The 13,851-nt window shown below is 54.0% G+C and overlaps 1 protein-coding gene across 2 annotated transcripts in view; it reads left to right on the forward strand.

Moving 5' to 3' along the window:
* Positions 1-13,851, forward strand: part of LRRK1 (leucine rich repeat kinase 1) — a 119,520-nt gene that overhangs the window by 83,419 nt on the left and 22,250 nt on the right. The window contains exons 16-23 of one of the 2 annotated variants that reach the window (XM_088024966.1): positions 1,318-1,485; positions 2,002-2,174; positions 3,166-3,286; positions 3,552-3,711; positions 4,114-4,390; positions 8,192-8,363; positions 10,772-10,935; positions 11,955-12,094. In XM_088024966.1, coding sequence (XP_087881092.1) covers positions 1,318-1,485; positions 2,002-2,174; positions 3,166-3,286; positions 3,552-3,711; positions 4,114-4,390; positions 8,192-8,363; positions 10,772-10,935; positions 11,955-12,094 — 1,375 coding nt within the window. The remainder of the gene's footprint in view (positions 1-1,317; positions 1,486-2,001; positions 2,175-3,165; positions 3,287-3,551; positions 3,712-4,113; positions 4,391-8,191; positions 8,364-10,771; positions 10,936-11,954; positions 12,095-13,851) is intronic. The other variant, XM_088024967.1, reaches the window with a different exon arrangement.

Consider the following 13,851-nt stretch of genomic DNA (forward strand, 5'->3'; position numbering starts at 1 on the left):
GCACACCCATAAGCCTCCCCTTACCTGTCACCCGCCGTACTTGTGGTCCCACGGAGCCACACAGGGATCCAGGTGCAAGGAGGCTGTATGGGGCAAAACCGAGGGGCCTTGGGGCCAGAGGCTGCACGATGTCCCCCGACGGCCCCCAGCACAGGGCCAACTAGAGGCAGGTTTCCTTGCAAAGTCTTTTACAGAAAATCACTTTCCAAGTTGGGCATTCCAGTTCGGATCATTAGGCATTTAAGCTGTATATTTTAACAGACTCAGAAACTGGTCCTGTACAGAGCAGAGTCCTGCCTCATAGTCCAGGACAGTCAAATACCTAATCCCGGCAGAACCACCACCACCCCAGAACACCCCAGGAGTGAATCTCACTAACTCATGTCCAGGAGCTCTCTAAAGTCACCCAGAATCTCTGGATTCTCTCCTGGTTTTTTGTTTTGTTTTTTAAAGCAGTTACTCAGTATCACTTTCTTCCAGCCCATCTTTAGCAAACAATGGTCCGAGCTCCGTGGGGTGAATTGCTGTTTCCAACTTTCTTGTCCTTTGGCCCCCACTTCCTTTTGGCCACCATTCTAATTTCCCCTCCTTTGTCGAAGGACAACCACCACCTGATCTCTTGAACGCGGAGCCCCATCCCTGCCTGTGTGTCTGGGCCCTCAGCCAGTTTAGAATGGCTGTCCATTTTCACTCCCTTGCAAAAGCAGGTCAGCACGCCTCATCTCGGCGGCCAACGTGCAACTTCTCGGAAATGATCCTTTGCGGCAGAACGCTGCAGTCTTGGCTGCTCGGGCCAGACTCTTAGCTCATAGTACCATGGAGAAACCACCGTTTACACAGCCTTTCCCCGCAAACAGCTAATCTTTTGTGTGATTCCCACGTCGGGGCGGCTTCCCATCATCCTTGGTGGGCGCCACCCCGCGGCCTACACAAGTGCAGAGGCCCATCTCCTGGGCCGCGGCCTCCCACGGATGGAGGTTAAGCCTCGGCATGAGCTCTGGCGTCAGCCCCGGGGCCCCCTCCAGCGGGAGGTCTAACCGTCTGCAGCAGAGACAGAGGCAGGGCCGTGTCCCCAGTGTTCTGCAGACACAGGTGGATGCAAACACCCCAGCCCCCCCGGGAGCCTGCCGTCCAGGGCCCAGCCCCCTGCTCTGTGAGTGGTAGATAGAAGCTTCCAGAAGTCCCACCTCCACACTGCTGGGCCCCTTTCCCTCGCTTGGGTTCCTTGATTTCCGAGACAAACAGCAGGACGGGCCAAGCTCTTCCGCTGCAACCGTGGTCCCTAAATGCCTCCTGTCGTTGCCCCTGTTGCTCAAGCAGGTGGAGTCTGTGGAATTCACCGTCTGGGACATCGGTGGCCCCGCAAGCATGGCCACCGTCAACCAGTGCTTCTTCACAGACAAGGCCCTGTATGTGGTGGTCTGGAACCTGGCACTGGGGGAGGAGGCTGTGGCCAGCCTCCAGTTCTGGCTGCTCAACATCGAGGTGAGGAGACGCCAGCCCTGCAGCTCCCAGGCCTCGGAGCATCACGGGGGATGAGGGGGCGCCTCTTCTCTGAAGCATCCCCCTTTACTGAGGAAAAACAAGGGAAACGGTCAGGGAGAAACGCTGGGCATCTTGGCGGGCGTCCAGAGGACCCCCGAATTATAGGTCACTGTGGAGCGCTTAAAACCCTCCTCGGCCAGATGGTTGTCCGAGCTCTCCTAATTTTCTTCTACCTTAAATTTAAGAGCCAGCCCCTCCCCCCCAACTCTTGGACCCAAAAGGAAGACAGAGCTCCCCTCTCACAGGTGAAGATGATAAGAGGCTGGATGCAGGCCAGGTCACAGGTAGCTGATGCACTGGCTGAAGGGATGGGAAATCCAGCCCTTCTGGGGTGTCTCCCAGAACCCCTCTGCACAGCATGCCCTCGAGGTTCACAGAGGCTTCCTGGGAGCCGTTTCCCAGTCCCTTCTTGGAGTGAAGGGAGCCGATGCTCAGCTGTGGGGCTCTCTCCGGCAGGCCAAGGCCCCAAACTCGGTGGTGCTGGTGGTCGGAACGCACCTGGACTTAATCGAAACCAAATTCCGAGTGGAGAGAATCGCAACGCTGCGCGCCTACGTGCTGGCGCTCTGCCGCTCGCCCTCCGGGTCCCGGGCCACCGGCTTCCCGGACATCACCTTCAAACACTTGCAGTGAGTGTCCTGCTCTCTGGTACCTGGTGCCCGGCTGGGGCTGAGGCTCCAGCTACCTTGCTTGTCCGTCTGCCCGGGGACTCTGGGGTCTGCCTGCAGAGGGCTAGAGGGCTCCTGAGCCAGAGGACTGCCAGGGCAGAGCCCTGACACACCCTCTCCAGGTGTGTGGGTCCCCTCCTCCCCTGTGGCCAGTGCTGAGCATGCATGGCCCCCGTGGGACCAGGAGATGGAAACTCGTGTACCCCCTGTCACATTTGCTGATCTCTGGCCAATCACAGACTCCCCCGCATGGTCCTGGTCCTCACACTGGGTCTGAGTGGTCCGGGCCAGTGGCAGCGGGACCGGGGCCCTGGGCTTGTTGCTTCTCTCACCTCCTGTCCTTGGACTCACGACAGCCCCGTGGGTTATGGGGATCATTGTGCCCACTTCACAGATGATGGAAGGAGCTCAGCAAGTTAAGTAAGCCTTCTCTCTCAGGAATCAAGCATGGGTTGCTACACTGTACTGGAGGCTCTCGGATTCCCTCCCTCTGGGTGGAGTGCCACAGACCTCCGTGCAGGGATCAGCCTGGGGACACCCGCCTGCCTCAGAATGCAGGATCTGGCTGATCCTGATGCAGAATTTCAGGAATTCTTCATGTGCCCTTGAGAACACCCCTGAGGCCTGTGACAACAGGGGCACCGGCTCTGGGCCAGACCTGGGTCCAACCCGAGTCTGCTCCTTTCCAGCTTGTGTCCTTGGGGGGTCACCTTGCACTTCGGGCCTCACGTGCCTCCTCTGTAAAATGGGTGCACTCGGGACACATACCGCATCGCTCCCCGCACAGAGCTTTGCACCAAGTGAGACCTTAATACCTGTCTCTGCGTTCACCTTTCACGGGTTCTTTTAACTTGCCAGCATTAGGGACAAAACCTGCGGACACAGAGATGTTGCAGCGCTCGTCAGAGAGAAGCGGTGTGCTGAGTGATCACGTTCTGTTTTGCACTCACAGCGAGCTCTCCTGTAAGAGTCTGGAAGGCCAGGAGGGGCTGCGGCAGCTGATTTTCCATGTCACGTGCAACATGAAGGATGTGGGCAGCACCATCGGCTGCCAGAGACTCGCGGGGAGGCTGGTACGTACCTCAGCCTCCGGCTGCAACGAGGGGGGGCCCGCTCCCTTTCTGCCAGGAGCCCCAACACGTATGCCGCGTGCTCAGGCTCGGTGGTCCCCGTGCGAGCAGTTTTGGGACTGGGCGGGGGGAGGCCAGGGATGGGAGGGGTGAGAGGAGAAGCGCTCGTACTTGGGCCCCCAGGGAGTTGGGGGCAGCAGGCAGGGCTGGGTGGGCAGGGCACGCCTCGCCACCTGCGGGGGCCCAGCCAGCCCACCTGTCCCCCCAGATCCCCAGGAGCTACCTGAGCCTCCAGGAGGCCGTGCTGGCTGAGCAGCAGCGCCGCAGCCTGAAGGACGACGTGCAGTACCTGACGGACAGGCAGCTGGGGCAGCTGGTGGACCAGATGGCCGACAACGACATCAAAGACTATGAGGACCTGCAGTCCGGTGAGTGGGCAGCCTGGGAGGGCGGGGCGAGGGCCTCCGGGAAGTGGGGGTGCGTCCCATTTCTCACCGCTCTGCGCCTGTCTGCAAATGACCGTCAGAGCACTCTGGGTGGTTGTGATGTGGGGGCGGTCACAGATTCCATGAGTAGGCACATTTGCAAAGATGGGGTCCGCGAATGCTGGAGATGGGTGGACCGGAGACCCCCGGCTAGCTGTCAGGTCAGCGCATCGGCAAGAGTTACGGGGTGCCGCTAGGGAACCCGGGGCGGGCAGCAGAGCCGTCGAAAGAGCCATGGGTGCTGGGAGCATTGCTTGCTTCCTAAGAAGAACTTGGGACTAGGTCACCCCAGAGTCCCTGTCACCCTTTGTCTGATGCTGCTTCGTCCTCCCCTTCCCTGGGCAGCCATCAGCTTCCTCATAGAAACCGGCACCCTGCTGCACTTCCCGGACACCAGCCACGGCCTGAGGAACCTCTACTTCCTTGACCCCATTTGGTTGTCCGAATGTCTGCAGAGGATCTTCAACATCAAGGGCTCGCGGTCAGTGGCCAAGAATGGGGTGATCCGGGCAGAGGACCTCAGGATGCTGCTGGTGGGGACGGGCTTCACACAGCAGACGGAGGAGCAGTATTTCCAGTTCCTGGCCAAGTTTGAGATCGCCCTGCCTGTGGCCAACGACAGGTGAGGCCACGGCCGGGCTGGGCTGCTCACGCTGCGTGCAGGAGGAAGGAGGGGAGACCGGGGTCACTGGTGGCTTGCAAGAGCTCCAGACCCGGGCCATGAGGACAGCCTGCCTGGGCTGGCGGCTCCTTCCTGTGCCATGGGTATCTCTTTTCGGGGGGTTCAAAGAAACGCAGTCACTGAAAAAAAATGCAGGAAAACATGCAAGAACGGCATTAAAAATATCTTGCGGGGCGGTGGGGTTCATGTTTTAGAGGGTGGATGGCTTGGTTATTTGGTAAATGCAAATGGGGTAAGTGACAAGGATGCGCATGCTAATTACAGGGCCTGGCTTCAGAATGTGGGGGGGGTGGCTGAGGGGGTGCACGTGGGTCCAATGCAGCTGGGCATTAGTGTAGGGCCTCCGTGCCCTAATTCCAGTTTCAGCCGCTTCCTGGGTCTGATGCTGATGTTGCCCACGAGGCAGTAGCCAGGACCCCAAATCCGCAGACCTTTTTCCATGCACCTACCATAGACCGTGTCACCACCCGCCCCCAGTCCTAGAGCTCTGGGGCATGCCCACTGGAGACTCCTGGGAGGCTGGCCCAGACCCTGTGTGGCCAGCCCACAGACTCCATCTGCATAGACTGCCTCCTGGGAGCCAGACCTGGGCCGCTGCGCCTGAGGCACCACCCAGATTTCTGCTAGATCTTATAACTATGGGAGAGGGCCTCTTGTCACTCCAGCCCCCTGGGAGCCATGAGTGAGTCCTAAAAGGAGAAACCCCAAAGAGGGATTGAAAGTCCACGTGATCCCTCATACCATGACCTAGGGGTATCCTTGACTTTGGTCCCTGCAAAGTGAGGCAGCCTCTGAGTTTACCGCATTGCCAAAATTGGACAATTTCTGGTTATTTTATTGACAGGTTAGAGGATTGAGGGGTTACCAGCACTCAGTAAAAGCAAGCCAGTTATCATATACATATTTATGACCAGTTGAACCATAAAATCAGTCAGGTCATGGCCGAGTCTTCTGGGAGGTTTATAGTACAGCGGGTGAGACCACAGAGCCAGAATGCCTGAGTATGAATCCCAGCTCCCTTCTTGTCTCATCTGTACAATGGGAATACTATTACCGACTAGTATTATAATTATTGTGAGGATTAAATCAGATAATACATGCAAAGTATGAAAAGTGTCTCTTGCACTTAAAAGCTCCAAAGACAGGGCACCTGGATGGCTCCGTCGGTTAAGCGTCCGACCCTTGATTGCAGCTCAGGTCATGATCTCAGGGTCTTGAGATCAAGCCCCACTTCAGCTTCTCGCTCAGCACAGGGTCTGCTTGAGATTCTCTGTCTCCCTCTCCCTCTGTCCCTCCCGCTGCTTGTGTGCCCACACTGCATGCTCACTCTCTCTCTCTGAAATAAATCTTAAGAAAAAAAAAAGCTCCAAAGATATCAGGCGTTATCAGCATTATTATTATTACTCTTCCTTTGTGTTAAGTACCCAAAGTTATTCACATCTGGTTCCATACAGTGTCGCAAATGTCGGGGCATTTTCCATTTCAGCAAGGGTGTAATGGTTCCCTTGTGCCCTAGGCAAGTTCCATATCCTTGCACATAAACTTGTATTTGGCTAACAACGCTGCTCAGCATCTCTGAGCACTCCTACCCCACCGAGACAGTCGAGGTGGTGTAGTATGAGCCAGCTCCTCGGTATAGACGAGGTGCCCCCCACCCCAGGTTTTGTTCAGCAGACACGGGAAGAATTCACCTCTTTAATCCCCATCTTGCTGACTCTCTCTCTGATCATTCCCCTGGTTCAGCCTTTCGCCACGAGTGATTGCTTTCCAGCAGGTTAGCAGGTGTCAGTGGTCTTTTTTTTTTTAAGATTTTATTTATTCATTTGAGACACAGAGATAGATTGAGAGAGATCATGAGCAGGGAGAGAGGCAGAGGGAGAAGCAGGCTCCCCGCTGAGCCAGGAGCCCGATGTGGGGCTCAATCCCAGAACCCTGGGATCATGACCTGAGCCGAAGGCAGACGCTTAACCATCTGAGCCACCCAGGCGCCCCGGTGTCAGTGGTCTTGAGAAGAGCTTGCTTCTGTTGCCAGTCAGTTTGAATCCCCGCCCCGCGGGCTTCGGAGTGGTCTCTGCCTCTGGCAGTATTGAGCACCTGCTCTGTGTGCGCTGAGCAGCCTGCTGGGGCACCTGGGCTCAGAGCCTGCTCCCTCCCCTCACTCGGCACCTACAAGGAGAGCGGGAAGCTGCAGGACCTGGCCAGTGTAAGCTCCAAGCTGAGTGTGGTGTGGGCAGAAGAAGCTGAATAAATCACTGCAAAGGCACTGACGACGGCCTCCAGATTGGGGAGGGACACAACACATAGATAAACAAGGACTTTTCAGAACATGAAGGAACAAATCAGCCCTGGGTAAAGGCCTGGGGGTGAAAGGAGGACCCTCTAGCTGGGGTGATTGAGAAGTTCCTCTTACCCCAGATCTGAAGTGGCTGAAAAGGACCTAAAACTTCACTGGCCTGCCCCCTCGGCGCCTCCCCTCCACCAACCCTGTGGGAGTCCTTTCTCTTCCCACGTCAGGAGGCAGAATCTGCACAAGGCTACACTGTGTGCTGAAGACACAGAGCCGGGATGGACGCTTCTACGATATTTTCAGGGGTCTCTTCCAGAATGTTTTTTTTTTTTAAAGATTTTATTTATTTATTCATGAGAGACAGAGAGAGAGAGTGAAGCAGAGGGAGAAGCAGGCTCCCAAGGAGCAGGGAGCCCGATGCGGGACTCGATCCCAGGACCCTGGGATCATGACCTGAGCCGAAGGCAGACGCCCAACCATCTGAGCCACCCAGGCGCCCTCTTCCAGAATGTTCTAAGGACATTTTATCGGAGCTAAATTGATGTATTTTAAAAGCCTCAGGGGGGCTGAAGGCCCGGCCTTTGTTCAGAAAAAGGCCCACCGGAGAGCTGCCCTGTGCCTGCCCAGCAGCTCCACGCACACAGAAGATGCTGATTTTCAGGCGTGCTCTTGGAGGGGCCTCCTCAGCTTCGGCTGCTGTCAGCTGACTCGGTGACTCAGCACTTTTAGGATGAGCAAGAGCGCCCTCATAAAACATCCCTCTGGAAAAAAATAAATCCCTCTGTGCACAAACAGCCTCATTCTAACTTTTAAGGCAACGGGGTTGTCTCAACCGTCCAAGAACAATAAATAGCTTCGAAGGCCAGAAACATGACTCCTGATGCTTGGAACCCTGTGGCTGTATTTGCGTTTCCTTCACCATCCAAAGTTAATTTTAAGCGATTCCCCGGTCACAGCCCTGATCACAGAGAGGGAACCGAGATTTATTATGTCTGATGTGTTTATGACCACAGACATTTTCATGTCTTCCCTTAGCATATTCTGGTCGCTGTCCTAGAGGCCGTCCTTGAGAGCTATCTTTGCTGTTCCCATCTTTGTTTCCTCTTGGAGCATTTATTCTCAAACACAGAAACTACTCTGTCTTTCTAAAAGTAGAATTCCAGGGGCACCTGGGTGGTTCAGTCGGTTAAATGTCTGCCTTCAGCTCAGGGTCCTGGGATCAAGTCGGGCATCGGGCTCCCTGCTCAGTAGGGAGTCTGCTTCTCTCTCTCCCTCTGCCTGCCACTCTGCCTACTTGTGATCCCGCTCCCTCTCTCTCTAATAAATAAAATCTTTAAAAAAATAAATACATAAAAGTAGAATTCCAAAGGCCCTGCAGAGGAGGGGGAAGGCACCGGGGGCAGCGGGCCCAGGCCAGGCAGCACCGTTCACCTGTCCCCATTGATGTGTTCCAGCTACCTTCTGCCACACCTCCTTCCATCCAAACCCGGCCTGGACACTCACGGCATGCGGCACCCCAAGGCCAACACCATTCAGAGAGTGTTTAAGATGAGTTTTGTTCCCGTCGGCTTCTGGCAAAGGTTTATAGCACGGATGCTGATCAGCCTGGCGGAGATGGACCTGCAGGTAGCCACAGTTTCTGCTTGGGGGTGGGGGGGTGCACACGCGCAGGGCACCTGGAGCTGTGCCCTCACGAGAAGGAGAGGCCCTTTGCTGGAAGATCTTGACTGAAACCCCTTTTCCTGCAGCAAAGCTGCTGCCTTAGACCCCGGAGGCCAGCATGAGCATAGCTGCCTTCTCTTCTGTTGGCTGGCAGACCCCTTTGCGCCATCCTATGAATACAAAACCGGCACCTAGCTGGTTCAGAATACACGTTTAGGAGCCATGGTTGTAAACCAATCCACACCAAAAATCCCCTGGAAGGCTTGTTAGAACAGAAATGGCTGGGCCCCCTCCCAGATTCTGATGCAGTGGGTTTGGACTGGGACCCAGCATTTTTCATATCTAACCACTGTCCCCGGTGATGCCACGGGTTTAGAGACCACACTTGGAGAACCGTGGCTTTAGAACCGTGGTTTTGCCACTCGGGTGGTGCACTAGACTCACCTGGGGAGCTTCTAACAGACATGGGCAGAGCCCAGGCTGCCTAAATTAGGATTTCTGGGGGCGGCACGCAGGCATTGGGAGTTTTTAGAGCTTGCCAGGTGATTTCACCGTCCAGCCAAGCTCAAGAACCACAGGTGTAGATCTTTAACTTGGTCTGGAAGCAAGGAAGACCTGACCCCAGAAGTTCCTTTCTGTGAGTTCATCTGGGGGGTTGAAAGGAGTCCTGGCTGTCAATGTTAATTTCATGCAAAACAGTAACATGAAAGTAGTAACAGTAACATGAAAATAGTATTTGGCTAGAGTGGTGTTTCTCAAAGCGGGATTCCTGGACTAGCAGAAGCGGCCTCACCTGGGAACTTGTTAGAAATGCAAATCCGTGGGCCCAGCTCACACCCACTATGTCAGAAACTCCAGGATGGAGCCCAGCACTCTGTTTTTCACAAACCTTCCAGGGGATTCTGACCCACTCTACAGTATCAGCACCCCTGGCGTAAACTTGGACTGTTGAGTAATTGATGTTAAATTCAGCATGGGTTTATTTTTGCCACATTCTAATGAAAAGGCCTTTATGGAATTAACAACCCTGTGGCTAAATAAAGGTATTCTTTGATCTTCCCATTTTACTGAAATGTTAAAAAAGAGAGAGAGAGAGAGAGAGAGAGAGAGCCTGAAAATCTAACTGCTGTGGCCCATGTTGGGGCAGGCGGACTTGTTTGCAAGGTTTGGGAGGCCCCACTGATGATGGGAAGAGTGGGTACAGGAGCTGGCTGGTCTACAGTTCTGATTCGGTCATTCTGCCCTCCCTTTGAACTGTCCTCCTGCCGCGTTCTAAGTGGGAGGTCACAGAACACAGGATTGTCATCGTGTGAGGCCTGAGCTCCCAAGTGGGCTCCGTGTGGGGGTGGGAGACCCAGCTGGGCGTGGAGGCAGGCGCCCTTCCAGGCAGCATCCCTCCCTCCGAATGAGAGGAAAAGTCCCATTGAAATTCAGATGAGAAGGAGTTCAGTCTCAGGAGTAATCAAAGGCATACAAATTCAAGCAACAGATGAGATGCTGCCCACTTCGCACCTCTCAAATCAGACTAAAGCCACAGTGCCGGCCCCAGGAGCTTGACATGTTCACACACTGTGGTCAGTGCATATATGGTCTAATTGTTTCAAAAACGTTTCCTCAGTCCATATCCAGAGCCTAAAAACGTTCAGACCGTTTGACGCAATAACCCTACTGCTAAGAACGTGAGCGAAGGAAATCATTCGAAATCAGAGGATGCTTTGTGACTTTTCATGGTTCATTGGCCCATTTGAGGGAGCGAACGATTGGAAAACCTAAATATTCAAAGAAATGAATGATCTGCTTGGGAAGTCACTGTATTTCACAAAATACTGAGCTTTAGAAAAATGACTTTTATATGAGTTTTTAATGGCATAAGAAAAGTAAAGTTTTTAAAAGCATCCAAAATGAGAAATTTAGATAATTAGAAATAGAAAATATGGCTTCAGCTGTTTTCATAGTATACATAGATGTATACTATGATGTGTATACATAGATAGAAACAAAAAATCCTAGGATAAAAGATACCAAAGTGTCTCCACTTAGTGTTAAGTTGTTTCAGGGTTTTATGTGCATTTTTCTGTATTTTCTACATTTTCTAACCTGAATTTTTGCTTGTCAAATCAGGGAGGGAAAAGGTTTGAAAAAGAAGAGCCTAGTATCAATCCTTTGGGAAAAATGTGCTCCCAGGGTGTCGTGGGGACCCTTCCAGATAATGCAGTGTTTAATTTGGCAGCGGGATGCGTGGCGCAGGAGGAGAGGGTGGGAAAGACGGGGGTCATTTATCACGACGGGGCCAGGCCGGCCTCTTCATAGCTCTGCCTGGGGCCAGCGAGGAGGCTAGAATACTTAAGCAGGGTCTTTTCTCTGTCTTTCAGCTTTTTGAAAACAGGAAGAATACTAAAAGCAGACACAGGAAAGTTACCATTTATAGCTTTACAGGAAGTCAGAGAAATCGCTGCAGCACATTCAGAGTGAAAAGAAATCAGACCATCTACTGGCAGGAAGGGCTCCTGGTCACTTTTGATGGGGGCTACCTCAGGTAGGAACACTCGGGAACGCACCTGACAGGGTCACCATGGTGCCGTGGGAACAGCCCGCATGGCAGCCTTCTCCGGGAGACCGTCCACTTGGTGTCCGGAGTTCTCCCGAGAGTGGCTTATCACAGCAGCCTGCTAGAAATAGGAGACCCTCCCCTGCAAATGTCCAGAGCTCCCTCATTTCCTCACCCCCCCCTCCTCTCCCCTGGCAGGACAGGAAAGATGAGGGAGGGTATGGTGACCACAGCCCAGGACTTGAGGGAAGTGGGCGGCCGCTGAGCTCTGGGTGAAAGCCTCTGGCACCTCCGTGGTCACTTAGGTGACACCTGCAGGGGCCTTGCTGCCATCTGGCCCTGTCCCCTCATCCTAAGTGACGATGGCCCAGGTGACACCATGGATCCTCCACGTGACATAACAAGATCCATAACTTAGCTTCCTTTTCCTGGTTTCTTTCCTTTTTTGAGAAAGAGAAAGACAGCTCAAAAGGTTTAATAAGTGACTTCTAATCAGCTTTAATAAACACAAAAGATTATTTCATATTTACATTGAATTTTTCAAAATATTCTTCAGCTCCATGAGAAGAGAAGGAGAAGGAGAAAGGATCTTCTCTTGAGGGCCTGACTTGAGCCGTCTCAGTGCCTGGTACTTTCATATAGATGTACCCACTTAAAGCTCACAGCTGCCACCTGGCAAACGAGAATCTTGTAGTTCAGAGAAGGCAAGAACCTTCCCCGAGGTCACACCTAAGGGTCGATCCCTGCCTGAGCATCCCTTTACTGCAAAGTCCCCGTGATCACAGGCATCATAGGCCTGGGAAGTGGTGGGGCGACAAGGCAGGGTCACACACACAAGTACCCAAACACAGGGGTCCCCCGCACCGTCCTGCCTGGGCACAGGCGCCTGGGGTAAGGGTGGGGGTGGGGTGGTCCCTGGGGCTTGGGTCTCAGCCTGGAGGCAGAGGAGATCATCCCAGGACCCTCCAAGGCCGGATCACGGTGGGCTCTTCGTTTCTGGGTTGCAGTGTGGAATCCTCAGATGTGAACTGGAAGAAGAAAAAAAGCGGAGGAATAAAAATCATTTGCCAGTCAGAAATGAGGGACTTCTCTGCCATGGCTTTTATCACAGACCATGTCAACTCCCTGATCGATCAGTGGTTTCCCGGTAAGAGAACGTTCTTGAACCAAGTCTTTGGCCATGTTAACACTTCTTCACGAATCAGGGTGGGGCTCGTTATTTTGGGAGCAGAAATTTCACAGGGATTCAGCCCACGGAAACCAGAGAGGTCCTACTGGCCCTTTGGCAGAATCCCGATCCCTGGGGGTGTCCGGCTGTGACCTGGGTTTGGGCACTACGGGGACGACGTGGGCCCAGACCCCACAGGACGTGTGCAGGCCTTAGCCTCGGGGCTGTCCACAGTGTGTGGGAAGACAGACAAGCCCTGGGTGCCCCACGTGGTCCAGGAAGACCCTCAGTGTGAGCTTCTCACGGGTCTTGTTTACATAGTGTGGACAGGGCTGAAATCTGAGAGGACCCCATGGACGGGGTGGGAGGGCAAGGGAGCCACCCCTGTCAAGGACCCCCATTTTCCTTTCCTGCCCCCACCCCCAAATCCCAGAGGTGACCAGCCACCCACATGGCCCTTTGATCAGCTTCTTCATTGAGAGTCCACCCAAAGAAAACACTTTTTGAAGTGAGGCTTTTGAGGCCCTCTGTTTGTTTTGCTACCAGAGTGGAGACAAACCCGTGGGGTGTCCTGCAGGGTGGAGGCTGTGTGGGGCAGACCCAGGCAGCCTCTTCCCCCTGAGCCCTCAGCCTCTGAAGGCTGGCGGCTGAGAGAGCGGAGAATGGGTTTGGACTCCAAGACCTGCTTGGCCAGCGCCCTCGCCTCCCGGAGCTGGCGTCTCTCCTGCTACATCACTGTGTCCCAGGACAGCATCAGAGGAGATGCTCAAGGAGCATGGCAGGCCGTGCTCCGGACGCATGGTCTGGACACCGGGGCCCGGGGGTCTTCTAGGACTGATGGGAAAGCTGACCTATAAGGAAAAATGCTTAGAAAGGGGCCAACAGGGACACTTGAATGGCTCAGTCAGTTAAGCATCCGACTCTTGGTTTCTGCTTAGGTCATGATCTCGGGGTCCTGGGACTGAGCCCTGTGTGTCGGGCTCTGTGCTCAGCAGAAAGTCTGCTTGGAATTCTCTCTCTCTCTCTCTCTCTCTCTCTCTCTCTCTCTCTCTCTCTCTCTCTCAGATATATAAATAAATCTTTTTTTAAAAAATGAAAGAAAGGGGCCCAAGAGAAGGCAGTTTGGTGTGTGACTTGTGGCAGTTTGGGTATGCTTGGTCATCCAAGGAAACCTCTAGACCCATATGAGCCTCCCTGGGCTTTTGTGACGCCCCGCCAACCGGTGAGCCCCACAGTGGGTGCTGGGGAGATTTGACAGCTTGCAGTGGGGGGAGGGCATTCGATCATCACCTGAGACAGGGCTGCTCAGGATGGCAACTGGCAAGATGTGTGACACACGGGCCTGCAGATAGCAGATGCGCCCAGAAGGTTCCAGGAGACCCTCCCTACCCTGCACAAGGCAGGCCATCAGCTCACCCTGAGGTGCCTTGGAGGCTACTTCTTTGCATCTCCTTTCAGAGTGTGTGGAAAAGCTGTGTACCTCTTGCCCCGGGGAACACAGGTAAAATGACTAGGTTCTGTCTATCTTATAATTTGTACTCATTTCTCCCCCCTGCCTTGCTCTTCTTGGAGGGATCATAGTAATTGCAAGCCTTATGTTTCTAATTTCAAGAATAGCTCCTTATTGGTTGTGGTTCAGTTTCTGGAGCGTGGCATAGCTCAGACGCAGTCTGCAGCATCCTGCCAGGGCCCAGCTGTGCAGGAGGGATCCCCAACCTCTCAGCCCTCCTCAGCCA

The sequence above is a fragment of the Eumetopias jubatus genome, unplaced genomic scaffold, assembly GCF_037043125.1.
Source record: "Eumetopias jubatus isolate StellerSeaLion01/CBP00866 unplaced genomic scaffold, mEumJub1_p1.0 scaffold_7, whole genome shotgun sequence".
In the NCBI taxonomy this organism is placed as follows: domain Eukaryota; kingdom Metazoa; phylum Chordata; class Mammalia; order Carnivora; family Otariidae; genus Eumetopias; species Eumetopias jubatus.